The sequence below is a fragment of the Lepidochelys kempii genome, chromosome 1, assembly GCF_965140265.1.
Source record: "Lepidochelys kempii isolate rLepKem1 chromosome 1, rLepKem1.hap2, whole genome shotgun sequence".
Taxonomy (NCBI): domain Eukaryota; kingdom Metazoa; phylum Chordata; order Testudines; family Cheloniidae; genus Lepidochelys; species Lepidochelys kempii.
In genome coordinates this window covers 197,123,480-197,140,414 of record NC_133256.1, presented here as the reverse complement: position 1 = coordinate 197,140,414, position 16,935 = coordinate 197,123,480, and the positions used below count along the sequence as shown (strand labels likewise).

Genomic DNA, 16,935 nt, shown 5'->3' with positions numbered 1-16,935 from the left:
TAGAGACTAACAAAGCAACTAAACTGGTTAGTCTCTAAGGTGCCACAAGTCCTCCTCCTTCTTTTCCGTTCTCTGTTAATGTTTTCGGGGCGGAGGGTTGTGGGTCTCTCTGGGGGGATTCCTGGTGAATGGCGGGGAGGGTGTTTTTTTGTGGTTTAGGTTAGATTTTTTTTTTTTTTTTTTTAATGAGCACCATTTGGGGAGGGGAGGGAGTTTACTTTTCTCTGGCGCCTCCCTGCCCCCGCTGTGTGTGTGTGTGTGTGTGTGTGTCGGGGGGGGGGAGGCTCCGCAGCCCCCGCCTCGGCGCCGGGGGGGGAGGGGACGGCCGGGGGCCGGGGCCGCAGACCCGGAAGCGGTTGCGCCCATGGCAGGGGGCGGTGCGCGGGCTCGGCGGCGGCGGCGGCGGCGGCGGCGGGAGGGGCTAAACCCGGGGGCGGCGCCGCTGGCTGGTCCCGTTGCCGGCCGCGGGGCAGGGGAGCGCAGCGGCCCGGCGCGGCCCGCGGGATGCACGGGGGCGGCGGGCGGCCGCGCTGGAGACGCCGCGGGGCATGCTGAGCCCGGAGCGCCCGCTCCCCGCGGGGACCCGGCCGGCGGCCGCCGCGCTGCTGCTGCTGCTGCTGCTGCGGGGCGCCGGGGCGCAGAAAGGTGCGTGTGAGCGCGGGAGTGACAGACAGACAGACAGCCCCCCCCCCCCGCGGCTGGGGGATGGGTTTGCGGCGGGGCGAGGGGGGGTGAGAGGCAGGGACACCCCCCCCCCCCCGCGGCGTCTCCAGGAGTCCCCAGCGCCCGGAGGCGGGTATTTACCCGCCCCCGAGGTAAGGGGTGAAGCAGGGGCGGTGTCTTGTGGACGGGCAAGCCCTAGGGTGACCAACCAGCAAGTGTGAAAAAGCAGGACGGAGGGGGGCGGGGTATTAGGCACCTATATACGAAAAAAAAACCCGAATATCAGGACTGTCCCTATAAAATCGGGACATCTGGTCACCCTCGGCAGCCCCCAAATCTCTGGGGCATCTGACTGGGTAACTGATGATGAGGCAAGAGCTTGTGCCCTCTTCCCCCCCCCGTGTTTGACCTGACCGCCCTGTCCCAAACCCCCGAGCTGCCCCCATCCCCGCGTCTGCAAATAAAGGGGGGAAAGAGGTATCCTGTGTCTGTAACCCCCTTCCCCACCCCTGCTCTGGGGGTTTCATCGCCACTCCAGAGTGGTCTGGTGTCAGCCTCAAGTCCTAGAGATTTGTCACCCAACACAGCCCTGTGTAGTGGGGATGGAGAAGAGGGGGATGCTTGGTATTCCCTCTTCCTAATCTCAGTTTCCCATGAGAGTAGCGATCATCGCTATCCGAGGAGATTTAGCCCCCCCCCCATTTTCTGTCAGTCACTGAGTTGTTCCCCTAAGATTAGTGAGGGAGGTGGGGAAATGCCTCAACACGTGTCTAAGGTAGGAGAAATCTGGCTTTGGTTGTATCATTTTAATGTTGCTTCAGCCCAAATTAAAAGTTGAGGTGGGAGGGCTTTCACACAAGTGGGATGCATGTAGGAGGATGGTAAATGGAAGTATAGGGAGGTGCCTTCCAGGGTTTGGGGAGCAGGAATCTGTTACCTTCTATGTTTGCATCATATTGTTGTTTGTGATTTCCTAGTATGTTCTATTTCTGAATTGCATGTTACTGTATTTCTGAGGTGATTTCAAGAAACATTTGGAAAATGCAAGTTCAGGAGCTAGCGGGTAAAAGGGCAATACTAATGTTGGGGTGGTTTGTATATTTGAAATGTGGGACCTTCAGTATATTGACACCGACTTGCAGTTTTTTTTCTCTCCACAATGTGTGCAAACTGGGATCAGCTAGAAGACAGGAGTTGAGTGGTTAATTTATAAAACCAGAGTTAGACACCACACATGTAACATAATGTGTGCAGGGGTAAAAGGGACATCTCTGGCAGAATAGACTGCACAGTTCTTTTAGGAAAGTTGATGAAATGTCTCCTTTTTATGTGAAATAACTGACTGCACACTTATGTGTGCTGAAATTTACAAGTTTCAGAGTAACAGCCCTGTCAAAAGACCAAACCATTGTCAAAAGACCAAATGTTGCCTTGTAAATTTCGCAAAAAGAAAAGGAGTACTTGTGGCACCTTAGAGACTAACCAATTTATTTGAGCATAAGCTTTCGTGAGCTACAGCTCAGTTCATCGGATGCATACAATGATCAAATAAATTGGTTAGTCTCTAAGGTGCCACAAGTACTCCTTTTCTTTTTGCGAAATTTACAAGGCAACATTTGGTCTTTTGACAATGGTGAAAGAACGGGGAGTGTAAGATTAACTATCACTTTGATCTTATGCTAGAAAAAAATGGCTGAGGGAATCATCACCATCTTAAAAATCTCAATTCTTTTCCCAAGATTGTAAATAAGAGATTTGAGGAAAAAATATTTTATTTTTTTTCAGTTTACTTTGCTTCTGACTGTACATTAGAAATAGTGATGCTGGCTGTGCACAGTTTTCTCTGTTTTTGCGTGTCTTTCAGATGGTAACACAGGAGAAGAAAACATTTTTTTAAATTGTAAACTACAGGGAGGGCTCAAAGACCGTAGTAGTGTTAATCTACATTTAACTAATTTTTTGACCTGTATCAGAGGTTGCACAAACAGTGATCCACAGAGCATAGTAACCATACAGTTCGGCTTTTCTACTTTGTTTCCAGCTAACTGCATGAAAAGAAATTAAAAATATGCTACTTCCCATGTAAAAGTAACACTAGTAGAAAGCAATTTCCATAGTAGCCACAGAAATGCCACATTGTGAATAGTCAGTGGGAGGAAAAGTGGTGTGTTTGTGACTGGAAAGGGTGTTGATCCACAAGACAAACTCTTTAAGATGTCCATCCATGAAAACGTTTGGGAAACCCTACACTAGCTTTCAAGTTGAGGGTGTCCTCTGAAAACACACATTTCTCCTGAATTCAAACATTTCTGTGAGGTGAGAACTAGATTAAATGGCAAATTTTGTTTAAAAAGGCAGTAAGAGGGGAAGTTCTTCTAAAGTTTTGTGGCCCCAGTGTTGCTGAATTCAGTGCTGTTCAATATGGGTGATTGTCAGTACGTTGTAGAAAAGTTAAATTTGTGTTATATTGTTTCTTTGCAAAAAAATATTCTTCAGGTTGTTGGGTTTTTTGGGGCAAAAATTAACATCAGTCTGCTTCCAGGGGTGGAGGGTGGAGAGCCTGCTTTATTAAAAGCTATAATAGTCCTGTTTGAGTAAAGAGTCCCAGAGTAAGATAAAACACTTCCTCCCTATGGAATCCATGAAAAATTCTTTCAGAACACACGAGAAACTATTATATGCAGAATACACAAAATGTTTAATAGAACATTATTGAGATTGCAAAGACTAGCACAAAAAGGTCAGGAAATGCCTATGTAATCTTAATTCAGACCCCTTGTGCATATGCATTATGATGCAATCTTTAATTACATGGTCATACTATTTTTTTTCCAAGGACTCCTGCCTCATTCAGTGTTCAGAATGGACAGTGCTCACTTTATGAGAAGCTGTTCACTACTTTTTTGCCTCACTGTTCAGTATGTGGCCCTAGGTTTTCTAATCTGCACAACCACTACTCTGAAGATAGCATGATTGATTTCCTAAAGGGCTTTTCTATGGTGGTCATCACTATGATATCAAAGTGCTTGAAAAATATTAATTATCTTCACAACATCCCTGTGAGGTGTGTAGGTGCTATGATGGTACAGAAGAGTAAGATTAAAAGTTTCCACAAATTTGGGGTGCTCGATTTGAGACATTAGGATCTGATTTTTCAGAGTACTTAGTGCTATATAGGATTTTATACATTCAGAGCACAGCTTCCATTGACTTCATTTGCAGATGTGAATGCTTCTGCTAATCAGGCCCCAGGGTCTCAAGTCAGGCATGCATAAAAGGAAGAGCACACAAACAGTGACCCACTGCCTTAACCATGAGACCATCCTTTCTGTCCCTGCAATCCTCTGCCTCATTCATTACACACCTTCCGACTCCTGCAACAAAGAGGTAGGGGTCCTACAGACAACAGCCTTCTTCATTACACAAAAAGAAAAGGAGTACTTGTGGCACCTTAGAGACTAACCAATTTATTTGAGCATGAGCTTTCGTGAGCTACAGCTCACTTCATCAGTTGCATACCGTGGAAACTGCAGCAGACTTTATATACACACAGAGAATATGAAACAATACCTCCTCCCAGCCCACTGTCCTGCTGGTAATAGCTTATCTTATTACCAGCAGGACAGTGGGCTGGGAGGAGGTATTGTTTCATATTCTCTGTGTGTATATAAAGTCTGCTGCAGTTTCCACGGTATGCATCCGATAAAGTGAGCTGTAGCTCTCGAAAGCTTATGCTCAAATAAATTGGTTAGTCTCTAAGGTGCCACAAGTACTTCTTTTCTTTTTGCGAATACAGACTAACACGGCTGTTACTCTGAAACCCTTCATTACACAGTCCTGATTCATCCGCAGAGTAGGTCCATCCTGTGCACTGAATGAGGCAGGGGTCCTGTAGAAAAAATAGTATGTGATCCTGTTGTTAAAGGCTATTGTTATGCATATGCACAAGGGGGCTGATTTAAGGTTGCACTGGTTACTCACTAACTGTTGAGTGCTCGACTTTACAAGCTTAGTAATGTTCTTTTAACATTTTTTGGACCTGTAATTTCCTAGGTTAAAAATAAAACTAACCCTGAAAAAACAATTTCCATCATGTGCCATCATATTGACACTCATATGACTGGAATCTTTAGATCCACCCATGGCCCTCTGCCTCTTGAGCGGATAGCAATAGTAACTTGTCATCTTCTATGTGTAGACCAGCACTAGACCAGAATGAGACACTTTGCCATTGAGTTTCATGGATATTTGCTGACAGCAGAAAAATGGTGAGAATCTGGAATTTTTAGTTCCATTAAAACTGTGGAGGGAAGTGTACTTTATTGGGCACAGACACTTCTGCCATTCTCCCCAAACTTGACTCTTTCTGTGCCTCCTCCAGTTCCATTCCTGTTCCCCCCTTTTCCTCCCCCCCAACCCCTTGCTCCTCCCCTAGTTCCATTCTCCTCATGTAGTCAGTCTCACTCCTTGGGCTTTGCCTCCCCATTGCAGTCTCCTTGCCTAGCCAATCCTAGCCCCTTAGTCTGGACTCCCCATCACAGTCCGAGTCTCCCCTTCCCTCCCTGAGCCCAGTCTCCACTACCCCCTGGCATTTTGTGGCTCCTCTGCCTATCTGTGCCGCCTCCTTCTCCTCCCCAACTCCACTGGCTCCCTACCTAGGCTCCTTATCTAATCTCAGTGTCTTGTTCTCCCCCACCCACTCCTACCAGTTCCTTCTCCCAGTTCTCCCCACACACCTGGCCTCTCATCATGTCTATCTCCCCTTTCCCATACCTCGTTCCCTCTTCCACCCTAGCTCTCTTTGCCTTGCTGTTCCCAGTTTCTTTTCCCCCTGGCCAACCTCTAGTCCCTGTCTCCTCGTTCCCTCCCCCGCCCCGCTCCTTAGGTCCAGTTTACTCCCCAAGGTCTGGCTCTTGTCCTATCTGCAGTTGAATCAGGCAGCTTCTTCCTCCGGGCTGCCTGGGCCCAGAAAGGGAGTCACTGAGAGCACAGGAGACAGAGGCTCCCTGCTTTAGAGTTCTGATGCCTGGCTTTGGCTCAGCCAATGGCAGTCCAGTGCTGGAGTTGCAGGGAAAGTCCTGCTTAGGCCCAGGCTAGGGCATACCCAGGGCAGATGGAATCTTCAAGGAATTTAGCTACGAAGCTCTGGCAAGTCTTGACTGACCATGTGCAAATTGGGATTTTCCAAAGACTTACCACGTTTGGGTGGATTTCCATGGGGATGGCAAAAGGTACATTCCTGACCGAGAGGTCATCCCTTGGCAAATTTCAAGTTGCTGCTCCAAAGTATGGAGCTGGTAGAACTTCTCAAAGGAAATGTCTCAAGAATTGTTTAACATGAGCAAAACAACTTATCTTTTTCTAGTGTCATTCTCAGAAATGGCAAAAAAGTTTTGGCTGAAATTTTCCAAAAATAATTCAGCCTGAGGCAAATACCCACAAGAAAATATTTCAGCTTAAAGGGTTACCGTTTGGTAAAATTATAAGCAAATGAAAACAGAGTTTTATAGTGGGAAGTGCTGGGCAACCTTAATAATGGATTGTGCTGCCAGCCCCACCTATAATAATTTGAACGAGGTTTGATAGTTTCCCAGTGTGCTTTGTTTCTTCATATTCGAAGAAACAAAAGGTAAAATATGCATGCCATCTTGTAAAGGTTTTCATTCGACATGGAAGAATGTACAATATAGATTACCCACATTTTAATCAGTATGACAGCAGTTATAAAATACTTGAGCATAATCTCATTCCGCAAACAAGAAACGTTACCAATTGCTAGAAAGTTCTTGTGTGTTCATGGCTGTGTTCGAGCTCTACCCTCACTTAACAGTTTCTTCCATGTTCTCAGTAACTATCAAAAATTAGCATACCAGTTTTTCAAAAAAAGAAAAGGAGTACTTGTGGCACCTTAGAGACTAACCAATTTATTTGAGCATGAGCTTTTGTGAGCTACAGCTCACTTCATCGGATGCATACCGTGGAAACTGCAGCAGACTTTATATATACACAGAGAATATGAAACAATACCTCCTCCCACCCCACTGTCCTGCTGGTAATAGCTTATCTAAAGTGATCATCAGGTTGGGCCATTTCCAGCACAAATCCAGGTTTTCTCACCCTCCACCCCCCTGCACAAATTCACTCTCCTGCTGGTGATAGCCCATCCAAAGTGACAACTCTTTACACAATGTGCATGATAATCAAGTTGGGCCATTTCCTGCACAAATCCAGGTTCTCTCACCCCCTCACCCCCCTCCCAAAAACCACACACACAAACTCACTATCCTGCTGGTAATAGCTCATTCAAAGTGACCATTCTCCCTACAATGTGCATGATGATCAAGGTGGGCCATTTCCAGCACAAATCCAGGTTTTCTCACATCCCCCCCACCCCCATACACACACAAACTCACTCTCCTGCTGGTAATAGCTCATCCAAACTGACCACTCTCCAAGTTTAAATCCAAGTTAAACCAGAACATCTGGGGGGGGGGGTAGGAAAAAACAAGAGGAAATAGGCTACCTTGCATAATGACTTAGCCACTCCCAGTCTCTATTTAAGCCTAAATTAATAGTATCCAATTTGCAAATGAATTCCAATTCAGCAGTTTCTCGCCGTAGTCTGGATTTGAAGTTTTTTTGTTTTAAGATAGTGACCTTCATGTCTGTGATTGCGTGACCAGAGAGATTGAAGTGTTCTCCGACTGGTTTATGAATGTTATAATTCTTGACATCTGATTTGTGTCCATTTATTCTTTTACGTAGAGACTGTCCAGTTTGACCAATGTACATGGCAGAGGGGCATTGCTGGCACATGATGGCATATATCACATTGGTGGATGTGCAGGTGAACGAGCCTCTGATAGTGTGGCTGATGTGATTAGGCCCTGTGATGGTGTCCCCTGAATAGATATGTGGGCACAATTGGCAACGGGCTTTGTTGCAAGGATAAGTTCCTGGGTTAGTGGTTCTGTTGTGTGGTATGTGGTTGTTGGTGAGTATTTGCTTCAGGTTGCGGGGCTGTCTGTAGGCAAGGACTGGCCTGTCTCCCAAGATTTGTGAGAGTGTTGGGTCATCCTTTAGGATAGGTTGTAGATCCTTAATAATGCGTTGGAGGGGTTTTAGTTGGGGGCTGAAGGTGACGGCTAGTGGCGTTCTGTTATTTTCTTTGTTAGGCCTGTCCTGTAGTAGGTAACTTCTGGGAACTCTTCTGGCTCTATCAATCTGTTTCTTTACTTCTGCAGGTGGGTATTGTAGTTGTAAGAAAGCTTGACAGAGATCTTATAGGTGTTTGTCTCTGTCTGAGGGATTGGAGCAAATGCGGTTGTATCGCAGAGCTTGGCTGTAGACAATGGATCGTGTGGTGTGGTCAGGGTGAAAGCTGGAGGCATGCAGGTAGGAATAGCGGTCAGTAGGTTTCCTGTATAGGGTGGTGTTTATGTGACCATTGTTTATTAGCACTGTAGTGTCCAGGAAGTGGATCTCTTGTGTGGACTGGACCAGGCTGAGGTTGGTGGTGGGATGGAAATTGTTGAAATCATGGTGGAATTCCTCAAGGGCTTCTTTTCCATGGGTCCAGATGATGATGATGTCATCAATATAGCGCAAGTAGAGTAGGGGCTTTAGGGGACGAGAGCTGAGGCAGCGTTGTTCTAAATCAGCCATAAAAATGTTGGCATACTGTGGGGCCATGCGGGTACCCATAGCAGTGCCGCTGATCTGAAGGTATACATTGTCCCCAAATGTGAAATAGTTATGGGTAAGGACAAAGTCACAAAGTTCAGCCACCAGGTCAGCCGTGACATTATCGGGGATAGTGTTCCTGACGGCTTGTAGTCCATCTTTGTGTGGAATGTTGGTGTAGAGGGCTTCTACGTCCATAGTGGCCAGGATGGTGTTATCAGGAAGATCACCGATGGATTGTAGCTTCCTCAGGAAGTCAGTGGTGTCTCGAAGGTAGCCGGGAGTGCTGGTAGCGTAGGGCCTGAGGAGGGAGTCTACATAGCCAGACAATCCTGCTGTCAGGGTGCCAATGCCTGAGATGATGGGGCGCCCAGGATTTCCAGGTTTATGGATCTTGGGTAGTAGATAGAATATCCCAGGTCGGGGTTCCAGGGGTGTGTCTGTGCGGTGGGCATTCTGATCTGCTATCAGACATTTGTAAAACAGTCTGCTGTTTGACATGTTATAAACATAATAGTGATAGATGATAATGAGGAATTAGTGAGGACTCCAACACCATAGTTTTTGAAACTACTTTTTAGTGAGAACCATATTTTAATACAGATTGTCTCTTGGATCACCACCTAATCTATTCACAGTTGTGCAGACCAACTCCCTTTGCTCTTGTGATTATATAACATCCTTGGGGCAATGATAGCAGTTGCTTACATGGAAAAGTAATATTGGGAAAGTATTTAATGTATTTTTTTAGTTGCTTTTAATGCAGTTTAGCAGCTGGAAATGGAGAGAGAGAGAGAGAGCCAGCATCACGTAATCAGCCAGCTCTCCGTGGACCTCATTTTGGGAGCTTCTGCACTTAACAGATGTTCAGCTATTGTCTTGTTCTCAGTGTGGCCTATTCGTCAGTTAAACCTAAGTTATTTTGGCTGTCCAGTAACAAAACAGCCAAGTGAGAAAAGGACGCCGCTTACTTTTTTTCAACATAGAAATTCAGAAGTGTTTCAGTAGCTTGGAATTTATTTAGATCATTAGGGTAGGGGCCTAGTCTCCTTTTTATTAATAAAGCAACTGGTACAGTTTGGTTGATGTGTAATGGAGGTATCTGTAGTGACTCCATACTTAAGGTTGTGTTGTAATTTAAACTTAAAGCTGGAGTAAACTCCCATTGGTTTTTTTTCTTTGAATTTAGGCTCCAAATTTGACACACAAAATAGCTGAGCATAACTGAATTTTCTTTGTAATTTTTTTCAGTAAGATCTTTAACTCTTGGAGATGGTACATCTTAAAATGTACCTCTTTGATATTTAGCTCCCCCCCAACCCCGTTATGTTTTCTTCTAAATTACCATAACCACCAAAAATGCCAAATTTAAAAAATACACATTTGGATATAAGCTATTTTGAAATTTCAAAATCAAATACATGAAGAATTATTTCCCTTTACTTCTTATAACCAGGGCGTGAAAAATCCACTTATTCAAATATCTTTGAATATGAATCTTCCCAGGATGCGTGTCACTGACTTCTGAATGGTCTAAGCTTGTATTTAAAAGAAAAAATAAGTTTCCAATCGCTGTGGTTGCAAAGATGACCATCCAAATTTGAGCACGTAAGTTAAAAGTAATGCAGCAATGTCATCCCAAGCCTGCAGAGAGACGGCTCAATTGACACCACTGGTGTTGGTTTGCAGAGGAGCTCCTGTGGCTGGTGCTGCTGTTAATCAGCCAGTGTGAGCGGTCTGGCTGCCACTGGGGAATACCCCCAAACTTCCTGGAGCAGGGGGCAATAGAGATATACTTCCCCTTGGAGTAGAATAATGTATGTGTCCAGTGTAGATTGATTTAAATAATGTAGCAGGAAACCTTGAATTAAATAGTCAGATTTTTAATCTTGTTTTGCATTTGTGCTGCTTTGTTTTCATAAAGAAAGGTTGATTCTTGTTCTTTGGTAAACATTAAAACATATTGATTTGCAACTAAATATAGCCTTTCTACTAAATTTGGTACTACTTTTTGCTGACAAGCAAGATACATTATACCTATACACATATTTAAACACTTATTTAGCTTCGCATACGTTTATTCAAATTATTAATTTTCCACTGTTATGTTAAAAAGTAGGGAATGATGCATTTCTTGTTTGCTAGACCATAAATGCGTTAGTTGTAATTTGTGTCAAGTGGAATTTGGATAAAAAATTGAATTTAATTAAAAATGCACAAAAACAGGATTTTAAAATTTATTAGCTAAAAAAAAATTACCTTACATGTGCTAGATAAATAAGGAAAAGTTTATCAAAACATGTTTTAAATACAGAACATAACTGATTTTTTAAACAAGAAAGTATTATCTGTAGTCAGTGAATTGAAACTGGTTGTTTCTGCTCACCACGTCCTTCAAGATTTCAGAATTAGTAGATCTCATACTCTCACACCCAGTTTTTATTCATAACATGGAAGAGGAAAACAAGCTTTCCTGCTTCTTCAATTTCCAGTTGGTTTCTTAAATTTGAGTGAACTAGGCATTGAACTGAACTAGTTGAATTAACTCAAATGAAGAAAATATCCTGTCTGCAGATGCAGACGAGGCTACTGTTGTCAAAAACTGGTTTAGCATTTCAGTAAAATCTGGCTCCAGGTGCTTAACCAGTTACTTCCACTAGTTCAGTGGTTTGACTTCTTTAAAACTGGTCAGCAAATGTACTGCTTAGTATTAATTATTTAGTGTAAACAATTTTAATAAATGATAGTAAGTTTAAGCCTTAACGTAAGTTGTCAGCATTTCAAATTTCATTACATAATTTTTTAAAATAAACCCATATTCAATTTAAATCTGATTTTTTTTTTAAAAACAGAATTTAAACAATTGATTTGTATCCATGATGTAGGGTTCCCAACAAGCCAGGTAGCAGACACTGTGTGGCTTCTTCCTACAGCTACACAGTAGAGATCTACTAGAGTGACAGAAAGGACTTTTGTAGAGCCTTTTGCTTGGGTGAGTGGTGGTGGCAAGGGGCCACACCCATGCAAGAGCCCTCTACTGCGGTGAAAAGCAGGGCCCTTGCTGTTGCTAGTCATCACGTTGGTTGGGACCTCCCTGCTCCTCACACCATTGCTTTCTCCTTGGTTGGGCTCGGATTTGATCCAGGAGGAAAACCTTCATCTTCTGCTATACCAACAAAGGACTCTGTGTTTGAACAGAATAAAATTTATTGAGGGGAGCAGAGGCTTGTCCAGTATTTAATCAATCTGTATGTGTGGTGTTGGGGAGCATACGTTCTTTTTGTGTATGGGAGGACAACACTAATTTATTTGGTATTTGTATGGAGCCTCTGGCACTAATTAGGAGTACAAACTTCAGCGGTCAGGAGACTCTGCTCTTTGGGTCCAAGAATTTTGGGGATACCTAATCAGGAGGGAGTATAGCTCAGCGCACAGGTGTATTCAGCTTGGCAAGTAGCCTTATCCTTGTTCTTGGAGGTACTGGGTGAATTTTTCAAGTCCTGGTCATAATCTAATGCAGTTCTACCAAGTTTAACTGACAGAGCTGCTGCTATCTGTCAGCTAATTCTGCTTTGACTCTGTCTGTCTGATTCACCACCTGTGTCTTGGGCATATTCTGGTGAGACATGCTGTTTAGCAGGGATATGGGATGAGCAGGTGGGGTGGAGCTTTGAGGAAATGTAGTAATAGTGTGGTTAGCAAGGATGTGCAAGAGTCCTGGGGAGGAACAAGTTTGTACTTGGAGGTTATGGTAGAAGGGACAATGGAAGGGGAGCCCAGTTCTCCTGTTGTTCAAGTGGCACTTGAAGGGCTCCCCTGGTACTTCTGGTCTGTCTATGGCATGCTGAAGTAGCAGCTCTATGCGAGCACTTTACCCATTGATGCTGGAAACAGAGACCCAGGAGTGGTAAATTTCAGAAGAGGTGCCTTTTAAGAGCAGGACTTATAACTGAGTAGCTTTCCTTTACCTTTTCCAGTTAATGGTAGTCCTATTGGAGGCATCTGAGGTGGTAGACAGAAAATGTGTGTGTTCTATAGGTCCCTTTTGTCTAGGAGATCCCTCCTCCAAGTAGTGATCCAGCCCAGCCCTACTCATCTTTTGAGGCCACATGAGATCAGGCCTCACTAGCTTAGCACAGTCCTGTTTAAAATATTCATCAACAACTACTTCATTTACAACTTCTTGTGATTCTCCTAATTAATCCCAGGATGCATTTTACACTCCATGTAAATGATATAGAAAATGTATACTTTATAGCCACAACTCAAAATGTTAAATCAAATTGTTGAGTTGTGCTCAAATGAAGTTAGTGAAAACATTCTTAAATTTTTTTTGTCACTGTTGCTGTGTACCACTTAAGTCATTTGACCTTCTTTGAAAACATAATTTCCCTCCACTCTGTTAGTGGCACTGCCTGGGCTGACTTCTGCAGCCTTCTTTATACTAATAACATGAATCAGCATTTCCCAGATTTTGAAAGCTGAGTCCTCCCCTTTGGGAAAATGGAAATAATCACCCATCCTTTGCAACCCCACCATGTGCCCTACACTTGGGATAATGCTTGTGTAGATCTTCGTAATATGATTAATACTCATTTATTATGCATTTTGAGCATGAAATAACTAACAATGATGACATTTAAAATATCATTGGCAACTGTGATAGCATCCACCAGTATCAATGTGGGCTGGGCAGGGAAGGTGCATAATGCTTGCATGTTTAAGAACACAGGACTGCTCAAAAAGCTACAAACAGGGACTTTATTTTTCATTGGTGATATTGAAATGCCAATCCGGATCCTTGGGGACCCAGCCTACCCCTTGCTCCCCTGGCTCATGAAGCTGTACTCTGGCCAACTTGACAACACCAAGGAGAGATTTAACAACCGATTTGGCTGGTGCAAAATGACAGTTGAATGGACTTTTGTTGGACTGAAGGGACAGTGGCATTGTTTACTGACAAGATTGGATCTCAGTGAGAAAAATGTTCCAATAGTTATAGCTGCCTGCTGTGTTCTGCATAATATCTGTGAAGCAAAGGGGGAAAAGTTTCCGCCAGGGTGGAGGTGGAACGTCTGTCTGCTGAGTTTGAATAGCCAGACACCAGGGCTATTAAACGAATGCAGTGCAGGGGTATGGGTTCTTTGAAAGAGCACTTTAACAGTGAGCTACAGTAACATGTTTTGGTGTACTGTGCTATACCTGGCCTCGTTGTTTTGCTCCCTGTTAGGAATTGGTGGTGCTTGGTGAACATCTATGACAGGGGTCCCCAATGCAGTGCCTGCCAGCGCAATGGCGCCTGCCGGGGCAGTTGTGTGTGCCCGCAGGACACTGCACCATCAAACAGCCGCCACTGAGCAGCATTGCTGTTTCTCAGCGGCGACGCTTGTTGCCCCTGCCGCTTCTCAGCGGCATTTTGGTGGTGGAGTGTCTGGTGCCTGCCACAGTCTTCTGGGAATAGGAATATGCTATTCCCACAGAAAGGTTGGGGACCACTGATCTATGAATATAACACTGTCAGTGCACCTATTAATTTTGTCTGTCAGTGATCCTATGAGTGGTCATATTGTACAGTAACAAGTAATCGGTTGCTTTCAGAAATGGTTGGCATTCTGTAGCATCTGTCGCGAACTAATAAAGATGAATTATGTTGCAAGTATAATTTTATTCTGTAACAAAATCAGTGAAAAGAAAAATCTGTGCAATTTTAAAGCAAATACATCAAAACTTCATAAATCCCATCCATTTAATTTATTAAGGGGAAAGAACATTTATGTCTATTTTAGCTACACACACCAGCCATGATTTGACAGGTCAGTGTATGTGAAGCTGTGGTTGTCCTTAATGCCTCCTGGGGTGAAGTGGTAGAGGTGCAGTGGTCCCTGATACCACATGGAGTGTTGTGCGAAGAGGTGTAGGGAGGTGTTGCAATGGAGTTCTCCATGGACTGCAAAGGGAGGCGATCCTGGGATTGTTGAATCTTTAGGTCCACAAGGGTTTGTAGCATTTGTGTTTGCTCCTGGAGAAGCCCCATTATATCCTGGTGCTTCTCCTCCTCCTTTTCCTGTTGGGACTTCTTGGCCTTTCTCCTTTCCACTCTTTCCTTTTCCAGGCTGTCTGCAGTGTTCACCCCTCCACGCCCTGTGCTCCTGGTTTGATGCAGCACTGGCTTGCAGGATTTCATTGAACATGTCATCCAAGTCCTCTTCTTTCTCTTCCTTTTCTGACTCAGACGTTCAGTGGATGTGGCGCAGGAACCCCTTAAGGCAGCAACGGCAGATAAAACGCACAGAGGTACCATTGTCAGTGTATTCACAACGGAAAGCGAAAGTTAAGATTCATAGCTCCCTTCCCTTGCTCCCCTAAAGTTTTAAATGACCTGCTCATGGACACATCTGCTTTGGAGTGCTTGTGCATAGCTTCACTAAGCATCAGCCAGGGTGAGTGTGGCCCACCAGTTATGAGGGTAATGTGGAGGGAATTGTGTGGTTGCATGAAACTATAAGTTTCCTGAATATTGGCACCATTTTCCACAGGAGGTGGTGATGGTAGCTCATATGTCACTCCTGAGGCTAACAAAGGCAGAGAGAGCATAGTGGCTGCTGGCATCCCAAAGCCACCTAGGCCCACATGCTGCTAGCCTGTTTACTGCAATGGTACTTGCCAACGTTATTGCTGAGTGGCGTGGGAAAGTGTCTGATTGCAGAGGAAGATATAATTCTGGCATCCCTAGAAACCTTCAGGAGAGGATTGTAGAGTACCTCCATGAAAGTGTCATCAAGATCTCTCAGGAGGATTCAGGTGCCATCCCTGTGTACATAAACTGCTCTGCGTGACCCCCTTGCCTAACTCTACAGGGCAATGAAAAGCAGATAACAACTCTACCTCTCTTTGTTCTACTGCTATCTCTTCTCGTATGAGTAAACTAATGAAAAGTCAATAGCTGTTTCCTGTTAAGTGGGAGGTGCCATCACAGTAATGGGAAATAAATTTACACACTGATCTGAGGTTCCTTCCCCTGCATCAGGCTTTCCCCGTACTTGGCTGTTGGGACTGACTGGACTGTGGTAGAGTCTCAAATATGTTCTGGCTGACTTCATAGCTGGACCCCCAGTCACGTGTCCCCTATCCTCCTCCATCTTCACCTTGTCCTCACTTTTCAAGCCAGAGGTCTGTGGTTTGGTCTCCTCTGAGGTATTGATGGTGGTGTGTGGGGTGGTGGTACCACCAAGTATGGCATGCAGCTCTTTGTAAAAGCAGCAGGTCTGTGGTTTGGCACCAGATCTACTGTTGGCCTCCCTGGTCTTCTGGTATGGGTGTCACAGTTCGTTGGTTTTCACACGGCACTGCTGCTAGTCCCTGTCATTCCCCTTCTCCTGCATCCTCCATGCAATCTGCTTATAGATGTTCATGTTTCTGCAGCTGATCCATAATTGTGTTTGCACAGCCTCTTCTCTCCACAGGCCCAAGAGATCTAATATCTTCAGTCTACTCCAAGCTGGAGCATGTCTGGATCATGTAGTCAGCTGGCCAGCTGCGTACAACAATGGAGAGCTGTTAGGTGTGGTTGCCAAGCTAGACAGAAAAGCCATTTCAAAAATGCAGAGGGCTTTAAAGGAGAGGGGGTCTTCTGGTCTCTATGACCCCTAGGCAAGGGAGTTCACAACTGCGAGTGAAGCAGTCAGTGTCAGTAATTGTGGGATAGCTGCTGGCATACTGTTAGGGTTGACATAGGTATCACAGTGTCTACACGTGTGTTGCATTGACTTCAGTACATCAACCATGGCTCATCGTTGTTTGGGGAGGTTGTGTTGCTGCATCGCTGTAACAGGGCTCTTTCATTGGTGGGAGACAAATTTAAGTGTAGATTGTAGACACATGCACAGTGGGGTCGACACAAGGTGGCTTAGGTCGGCCTAACTTTGTAGTGTAGACCAGGCCACAGTTTACTTCGTAGACCTCATTGCTCAGGCAGCTTTTTGCTGCATCTTGCCAAAATCTGAAAGCCACTACCTAAAGTCCTGGGATGTGTGTCTGTACTCAAGATAGCTACACATGGGCTATGAAGTCCACTTACTAATAATAAAACTATGTCATTTTAGGCGTTGCTAATCAGTGTTCTTTTGTGATCCATTCATACAAAGTTTACTAAATACTTAAGTAAGTATCCGTTACCAATGTGTCCAGCCCCCACATCCCCTGACTCCTTCCCCAGAACCCCTGACCCATCCAACCCCCCTGTCCCCTGACTGCCCCCCCCGAGAACCCCCGCTCCCCTCCCCCTTACCATTCCAGAGCCAGCCACGCCGCCGCACTCCCAGGTAGGAACGGCAGGCCAGAGCGCTGGCCACGCAGTGAGGTGAAGCTGCAGGGGAGGGGAAACAGCGGGGGAGGGCCAGGAGCTCAGGGGCCAGACAGTACGGTCCTGCGGGCCGTAGTTTGCCCACCTCTGTCTCAGAGCTCTAGGCAGATACATCAGGAAATTTCAGTTCAGAAGGTTCTCTCTCAGAAGGATCATTCACTACCTGTCTACTCGGGATTGGGTCGCTGCTCTCAATATCAAAGATAATGTATTTTTGTATCCCCATA

At 44.9% G+C, this 16,935-nt stretch overlaps 1 protein-coding gene across 1 annotated transcript in view; it reads left to right on the top strand.

The window, feature by feature from the left end:
• The first annotated feature begins 465 nt into the window (after nucleotides 1-465).
• The window catches only part of DCBLD2 (discoidin, CUB and LCCL domain containing 2), a 65,544-nt gene continuing 49,074 nt past the window's right edge, over nucleotides 466-16,935 (top strand). The window contains exon 1 of the mRNA XM_073307570.1: nucleotides 466-645. Coding sequence (XP_073163671.1) covers nucleotides 549-645 — 97 coding nt within the window. The 5' untranslated portion in view covers nucleotides 466-548. The remainder of the gene's footprint in view (nucleotides 646-16,935) is intronic.